Genomic DNA, 8,682 nt, shown 5'->3' with positions numbered 1-8,682 from the left:
ATTTTCAATGAAAAAGGACATTTCTTCAGTGCTGATTTATTAGACGTTACTTCCAAAATCCTTTGCAAGGAAATTAATTGCCATGAAAGGTGCAATAAAATGTAGGGAAAGGATCGTGTGTATGTATGTTTATCTGTGTGTATACAGTATATATGTATGTATCTGTGTGTGTGTTTATATATATATATATATATATGTGTGTGTCTGTGTATATATATGTATATATATATAGGTATGTAGCTCTTGGCATTTTCAGGTCTTTTCCCGTGTAAGGTTGAGAGTATCTTGGCGACGTTTCGAGGAGGTCTCACTCGTCATCTTCAGGCTGGTGCTTTCGGCTTCATGCTTGTGTGAGCAAAGCGTGGTCGGAGCTGCCATCTCTCTATAAATACTGGTGGGGAGGTAGGGAGTGTTGCTGTACCACACAGCCAACCAAACCGCTTACAGCAACACTCCCCACCTCCCCACCAGTATTTATACAGAGACGGCAGCTCCGACCACGCTTTGCTCGCACAAGCACGAAGTCGAAAGCACCAGCCTGAAGATGACGAGTGAGACCTCGTCGAAACGTCGCCAAGATACTCTCAACCTTACATGGGAAAAGACCCGAATATGCCAAGAGCTACACATATATGTGTGTGTGTGTGTGTGTGTACATGTACATCCAAATTTTGATCACGTGACCATGACGGATGCTGCAATGTTGTAAGCAGCAGTAGGTTTCCCCATCACTGGTTCGCCACACTCGCTTCATGGTTCACACGTGCCGTTTGTGCCCGCGCCTGCCTTCCACACACGCACATGGCATTCTGTGCATGTGCTTTGTTTCTGTGTGTGCCTTCCACGCGTGCGCCCTGCCTCAAAAGACTGCCTAAATAGGATGCCATAGAGCCTTAGGCCCAACTGCAATTTCCGCTACTGGTTCGCGTAAACCGGTCCAAACCTACTATATACCAACTCTGGTCGTAAGTGTGAAAAACGGTCACAAGTCACGGGTCACACAAGTCACAAGTGCCGTAACTTTGACCATCACTAAATGAACTGTTGTAAGTTAAGGACTATCTATACCTGGGGTCTCCAACCTTGGCAACTTTAAGCCTGGAGGACTTCAACTCCCAGAATTCTCCAGCTACCTTTGCTGGGAATTGAAATCCTCCAGGCTTAAAGTTGCCAAGTTGGAGACCCTTGACCTATACAGTAGTTTGGGACAGATTGAGTAAGAGACTTGGTTGACATACTGTGCTCCCTGATCATAGGAATATTCTTTGGGTTGGCTCAGGATAGTAGTTTATCTAGTAAACTACAGTTAAAGAAACCATGGTTTCCTTGTACATTGTAGTTTATCCAAAAACTACGGCTAAACGAACTATGGCTTTTTGTAAATTGTGATTTATCCGATAAGCTGCAACTCAACAAACTACGGCTTCTTATAATTATGGCTTATCCAATAAATGACAGTGAAGCAAAACTATGGCTCCTTGTAAATTGTGATTTATCCAATAAATTACAGCTAAAGAAAATACGGCTTCTTGCAAACTTTGATTTAGCCAATAAACTGCAACTAAACTGTGGCTTCTTAGAATTGTGGCTTATCCAATAAACGACAGCTACTATAAACAAAAGATGTCTTCTTGCAAATTGTGATTGATCCAATTGTGGTTTATACAAAAACTACAGCGAAACAAACAAAGAGGCTTCTTGCAAACTGATTTATCCAATAAACTGCAACTAAACAAACGATGGCTTCTTATAACTGTGGCTTATCCAATAAATGACAGTGAAAGAAACTAGCTTCTTGTAATTAATGAATCCCTCAAAGAGAGCCATGGATGGAGGGAGACAGGAGATTCGGGCACTTGTGGGATAGCGTGATAAATGTCACACCATTCTTGTGATAAAATCTTGGGTGTGAAAAGGGGCGTGGCTGCCATTGCACACTTGTGGGACACTTGCAAACAACTCTTCTTCTTAAAGCAAAACCAAGGGCGCCATCTGCTGGACAACAGAGAAACTGGTATTTACTAGGAAGACCATCAAAAGGGGTTGATGCGGTTTTCTGGAATGGAAATCAAGTTCTACAATTTATTAATATTTCGTATTTCTCAACAGCCCATCCCCTTCCTTACACAATGGAACGCCACAAAGCTGAAAGATTTAATTCTTTGATTCCTTGATTCCTTTATGAGTAATTCAAGGCAGTGAATAGACATAATATTCCTTCCTCCTGTTAATTTCATTTGAGCAACAACAACCCTGTTAGGTGTGTTGGGTTTAGAAACAGGGACTGACCCAATGTCGCTCACCTATTTTCTTGCCTAAGGTGGAACTAGAACTCACGTCTCCTGGTGATTGACCCAAAGACAGCCATCCAATATTTATGCCTAAGGTGGAACTAGAACTCACTGGCTCCTGGTGAGTGTCCCAAAGACAGCCATCCAATATTTATGCCTAAGGCGGAACTAGAACTCACTGGCTCCTGGTGATTGGCCCAAAGACAGCCAGCCAATATTTAGGCCTAAGGTGGAACTAGAACTCACTGGCTCCTGGTGATTGGTCCAAAGACAGTCATCCAATATTTATGCCTAAGGCGGAACTAGAACTCACTGGCTCCTGGTGATTGGCCCAAAGACAGCCAGCCAATATTTACGCCTAAGGTGGAACTAGAACTCACTGGCTCCTGGTGAGTGTCCCAAAGACAGTCATCCAATATTTATGCCTAAGGCGGAACTAGAACTCACTGGCTCCTGGTGATTGGCCCAAAGACAGCCAGCCAATATTTATGCCTAAAGTGGAACTAGAACTCACGTCTCCTGGTGATTGGCCCAAAGACAGCCAGCCAATATTTATGCCTAAAGTGGAACTAGAACTCACGTCTCCTGGTGATTGGCCCAAAGACAGCCAGCCAATATTTATGCCTAAAGTGGAACTAGAACTCACTGGCTCCTGGTGATTGGCCCAAAGACAGCCAGCCAATGTTTTTGCCTAAAGTGGAACTAGAACTCACTGGCTCCTGGTGATTGGTCCAAAGACAGCCAGCCAATATTTATGCCTAAAGTGGAACTAGAACTCACTGGCTCCTGGTGATTGGTTGAAAGTCAGCCAGCCAAGGCTCACGCCTGAAGTGGAACTAGAACTGGTGAAATGTCTCCTTGAACAGTTTCCATCCATTGTGCCTTGTCTGACCCTTTGGGTGCTTGGGAAAATACGTGGCCCCCTCCTCTCTTTGACAGCCCATCACCCATTTTAAAGTCACCAAGATTGAGAACTACTCGCTTGATTGGATCACGAGACAGGACAATCTGTTTCGATTGCCAGTAAGGTTTTGCCAAATATCCCTTTTGGGGGGAAAAAAATAAGATTTCCCTTGCAACCTTCACATTTTTTTCTGTGATTTTTGCATGCACTGATGTACATCAAAACCCCAAGCCCCATAAATGGTCGTCCCTCTTTTGAAAATACCCAGGTCGTCCTCGAGTCACGGCCCCCATTGAGCCCCAAATCTCTGTTGCTAAACGAGACATTTGTTAAGTGAGTTTTTTGCTCCCTTTTACAACCTTTCTTGCCATAGCTGTTAAGTGAATCATTGCAGTTCTTAAGTTAGTCACGTGGTTGTTAAGCGAATCTGGCTTCCCCCGTTGACTTTGCTTGTCACAAGGTCGCAAAAGAGGATCGCGTGACCCCCGGGCCACTGCAACCGTCATAAATATGAGTCAGCTGCCAACCCTCTGAATTTTGATCACGTGATGTGACCCATGGGGATGTGCAGTGATGCCGTGTGAAAAACGGTCCTAAGTTATTTTCTTCCAGCGCCGTTGTAACTTCGAAGGGTCACTAAACGAATCGCAAGCAGTAAGTCGAGGACTACCTGCAAACCAGCGAAGTGGCCCAACTGAGCCCGGAAGTCCCTTTTCCCGAAAGCGAGAGCGAGGTTGGGCCCCTCTTCGTTTTCCTACGTCTAGAGTACACCGCGATCACCTAAGCTTCCTTTGCGCTCTCCACCAAACTTGCTAAAAAGGGGGCGGGGCTGAACGACGCTAACCTATCGGAGTTAGCCGGAAGACGGAAGAGGCCCGGGCACCGCTGTCGGCTCCACGTGGTTTGATTGCTGCCGAGTTCCACCCACATGGCTGCCCGGCGGAAGGTGGGCTTGCGGCTGAACGGAGCGCGGTGGGTGGTGGGTGGTGGGGAAAGATCGGGGAGAAGCAGTGCCGTAAGGACCCCCCCCCCGGGGAGCTTCCCCCGTCTCCTCCTCGGACTACAACCCCCATCATCCACGGCCGGGGGAGGGGGGTGTCCAAGGACGATGGGAGTTGTAGTCCGGGGCTGCCCGCAGTCTCTCTTCCCTGGCTTTTGTTTCAGGGTTTGGGGGTGGGGGGGGGTTGTGGAGGGCCGTGTGTGGAAGACAACCGTAGCCTGGCCCATGTTGAACTTGTAGGGTTGGACTAGAAGACCTCGAAGGTCCCTTTCGTTCTTCTGGGGTTTGGTTTGGATTTTTTTTTTTTGATGCACCTCAGCATCTCGTCTTTGCGGTGTAGTTAATTTTGGGAAAGTGGGGTGGGGAGGGGAAAGGAACTTTTGTCCTTGCCCTCCCCTCCAGCCCCCCCCCCCCAACCAATATATTTCCTGCAAAATATATGTGATTGATGCTGCCTTCCGTTTCTTGCAGCAGCTCAGGTAGTGCAGCCGCGGCTGTTAAGTGAATCATTGCAGTTAGTAACACGGTTCTTAAGCGAATCCGGCTTTCCCCCCCCCCCCTTGACTTTGCTTGTCAGAAGGTCGCAAAAGGGGGTCAAATGACCCCTGGACACTGCCACCGTCATAAATACGAGTCAGTGGCCAAGCAGCTGAATTTTGCTCACGTGACCGTTATTGGGGACGTTGCAAGAGTCTTAAACTTGAAAAACAGTCATAATTCCTTTTTTCCAGGGCCCTCGGAAGTCTGAATAGTCATTAAACGAAAGGCTGTAAGTTAAGGGCTGCCTGTATAATTGTTGACCAGCGTAATTTTGAAACATGAATAACTATATAGAATAGAATAGAATAGAATTTTATTGGCCAAGTGTGATTGGACACACAAGGAATTTGTCTTGGTGCATATGCTCTCAGTGTACATAAAAGAAAAGATACGTTCATCAAGGTACAACATTTACAACACAAATGATGGTCAATATATCAATATAAATCATAAGAATTGCCAGCAACAAGTTATAGTCATACAGTCATAAGTGGAAAGAGATTGGTGATGGGAACTATGAAACGATTAATAGTAGTGCAGATTCAGTAAATAGTCTGACAGTGTTGAGGGAATTATTTGTTTAGCAGAGTGATGGCCTTTGGGAAAAAACTGTTCTTGTGTCTAGTTGTTCTGGTGTGCAGTGCTCTATAGCGTCGTTTTGAGGGTAGGAGTTGAAACAGTTTATGTCCAGGATGCGAGGGGTCTGTAAATATTTTCACGGCCCTCTTCTTGATTCGTGCAGTATACAGGTCCTCAATGGAAGGCAGGTTGGTAGCAATTATTTTTTCTGCAGTTCTAATTATCCTCTGAAGTCTGTGTTTTTCTTGTTGGGTTGCAGAACCGAACCAGACAGTTATAGAGGTGCAAATGACAGACTCAATAATTCCTCTGTAGAACTGGATCAGCAGCTCCTTGGGCAGTTTGAGCTTACTGAGTTGGCGCAGAAAGAACATTCTTTGTTGTCCTTTTTAATGATGTTTTGATGTTAGCTGTCCATTTGAGATCTTGCGATATGATAGAACCCAGAAATTTGAAGGTTTCTACTGTTGATACTGTGTTGTCAAGTATTGTGAGAGGTGGAAGTATGGAAGGGTTTTTCCTAAAGTCTACCACCATTTCTACGGTTTTGAGTGTGTTCAGTTCCAGATTGTTTTGGTTGCACCACAAGGCTAGTCGTTCGACCTCTCGTCTCTATGCGGATTCGTCATTGTCTCGAATGAGACCAATCACTGTTGTGTCATCTGCGAACTTCAGTAGCTTAACAGATGGATCACTGGAGATGCAGTCATTGGTATACAGAGAGAAGAGAAGTGGGGAGAGCACACAGCCTTGGGGGGCCCCTGTGCTAATTGTACAGGTAAGATATAAATCTTACCAATGAAGAACAGCTTTAAAGCTGATGAAGAAGGAGAAACAAGAAATAAATAAAGTTTAAAAGCTCATGAAAGTGGAATAAATAATAAATGCAGTTTAAAAGTTTGTGAAGGAGGAGAATTAGTTGACTTAATTCTGTTCTTGGGCTTCAGAGAGGCACTGGCTGGCTGGGGAATTCTGGGAGTTGAAGTCCACACCTCTTAAAAGTTGCTAAGGTTGGGAAAATAAAAACACTAACCCAAGGTGGAAAAAATGGATCTAGAACAGGTAGGAAAAGCAGGAGGGGACTTGCCTCTTTTGTGACCACGGTGTTAAAACAAACCAGGTAGCACGAGTCTTTAAAGACAAAATCAGCATCTTTATTTGGGTGAATAATCCCCTTCTTTGGTTCTGCAACCCAACAAGAAAGACACAGACTTCAGAGGATCATTAGAACTGCAGAAAAAATAATTGCTACCAACCTGCCTTCCATTGAGGACCTGTATACTACACGAATCAAGAAGAGGGCCGTGAAAATATTTGCAGATCACTCGCATCCTGGACATAAACTGTTTCAACTCCTACCCTCAAAACGACACTATAGAGCACTGCACACCAGAACAACTAGACACAAGAACAGTTTTTCCCCCGAAGGCCATCACTCTGCTAAACAAATAATTCCCTCAACACTGTCAAACTATTTACTGAATCTGCACTACTATTAATCTTTTCATAGTTCCCATCACAATCTCTTTCCACTTATGACTGTATGACTGTAACTTTTTGTTGCTATCATTAAGGGTTAAATTGCAACCTATGACCATCATTTATGTTGTAAATGTATCTTTGATGAAGGTATTTTTTTTCTTTTTCTTTTATGTACACTGAGAGCATATGCACCAAAACAAATTCCTTGTGTGCCCAATCACACTTGGCCAATAAATTCTATTCTAATTCTAAAACCATCTTCTTCTTTTTGTGTGTTGTTACCTGCAGATGTTACCTGAAAGTGACGAGGGAACGAAAGGTCCGGAGAAGGAAGAGAAACAAAATGGCGTCTCTAAGGAAGAGAAACGAAGGGGAAAGAAACGGGCGGCTTCTTCCGAAGGCCTTTTGCAGCCGGTGAAATTGGGCAAAAGTGAGCTGTACAAGGTGCCCACCAACGAAGAGCTGAGCCACCTCAAGGAGACCGAAAACCTGTTCCATTCCAACCTTCTGCGCCTGCAGGTCAGTTCGGGTTGGGAAATTGGAAGGAGGAGTCAAGCTGGGACCTAGCTTGGAATCCTTGCATAGCTGCAAGCGGCATAAACTTGACGCCTCCAAAGATCCCTGAAGCCTTATCTGGGCGTTCTCAGTAGAAGGAAAGCAGTCAAGGGAGATTCTTGTAACACAGGTAGTCCTCGACTTACGACCACGATAGAGCCCGTTGCTAAGTGGGACAGTTGTGAAGTGAGCCTTGCCCCATTTTACGGCCTTTCTTGCCACAATCATGTAGAATACTCTACCTTTTGAATTCGTAAATAGAACAAATAATTTTCCAAAGCACCAGAGGGCAGGACAAGAAACAATGGAGGGAAACTAATCAAGGAGAGAAGCAACCTGGGATTAAGGGGGAACTTCCTGTCATTGAGGACAATTAGCCAGTGGAACAACTTGCCACCAGAAGTTGTGGGTGTTGCTCCCATTATGGGAGGTTTTCAAGAAGAGATTGGGCAATCCCTTGTCTCAAATGGTGCTTGAAGAAGATGGTTGGACTAGAAGACCTCCAAGGTCCCTTCCAACTCTATTCTGATTCTACTCATTGAGAAGGTCATAGTGAGGGGCTTTTTAACATTCTTGCCGTATGCTCAATAAATGAATAAATCAAAGCCCCAAATTTCTGTGGTTCAGCCAGACCATTATGAAGGGAATTTTTCCTCATTTTACGATCTTTCTCGCCACCGCTGTTAAGTGAAACGCTGCAGTCGTTACATTAGTCACACGGTTCTTAAGTGAATCCAGCATTTCCCCCCTCAACTTTGCTGATCAGAAAGTCGCAAATGGGGATCACATAAGCCCGGGACACTGCAACCGTCATAAATACGAGTCAGTTGCCAAGCCTCCAAATTTTTGTTTTAATTTTTATGAAACGAACATTAAAAACATTGGACATAGTGTGACCATCCTGGTCTTATCATATCTATACATATTTTTAACGTAACAAATATAATTATTATAACATACATTATTATTTTGTTCTTATATACATATCCCTTGTCCTCATTTACATATTTCTCTAAATATTATCCAGCATCCATTTCACAAACCCTAATTCTTTTTTGTTCCAACTCCTTTCCTCTTTCCAACCATTGGTACGCTTTGTTCCAAATTTTATAGTATTTTGTCTCCTTGTTTTTGAGTTCTAGTGTTAGCTTGTCCATTTCTGAACAAGTCGAGTTTTTCTTTATTATTTCTTCTTCTGGGGGAGTTTCTTCCTTTTTCCAGTATTGCGCATAAACCAGTCTTGCTGTTGTTATAACATGCAGCATTAAGTATATCAATTCTTTGCTATATTTCTCTCTTGTGATTCCTGTTGTGACCCAGGCCCAGGTAGG

The 8,682-nt window shown here is 44.1% G+C and overlaps 1 protein-coding gene across 1 annotated transcript in view; it reads left to right on the top strand.

Annotated features, from left to right (window-relative positions):
• Positions 1 to 1,153: 1,153 nt before the first annotated feature.
• NOL6 (nucleolar protein 6) overlaps positions 1,154 to 8,682 on the top strand; it is a 110,832-nt gene continuing 103,303 nt past the window's right edge. Inside the window, exons 1-2 of the mRNA XM_058171952.1 lie at positions 1,154 to 4,141; positions 7,085 to 7,315. Coding sequence (XP_058027935.1) covers positions 4,124 to 4,141; positions 7,085 to 7,315 — 249 coding nt within the window. The 5' untranslated portion in view covers positions 1,154 to 4,123. The remainder of the gene's footprint in view (positions 4,142 to 7,084; positions 7,316 to 8,682) is intronic.

This window comes from Ahaetulla prasina, chromosome 2 (assembly GCF_028640845.1).
Source record: "Ahaetulla prasina isolate Xishuangbanna chromosome 2, ASM2864084v1, whole genome shotgun sequence".
In the NCBI taxonomy this organism is placed as follows: domain Eukaryota; kingdom Metazoa; phylum Chordata; class Lepidosauria; order Squamata; family Colubridae; genus Ahaetulla; species Ahaetulla prasina.
The sequence above is the reverse complement of the archived record's forward strand: the minus strand, read 5'-3'. Positions and strand labels throughout refer to the sequence as shown.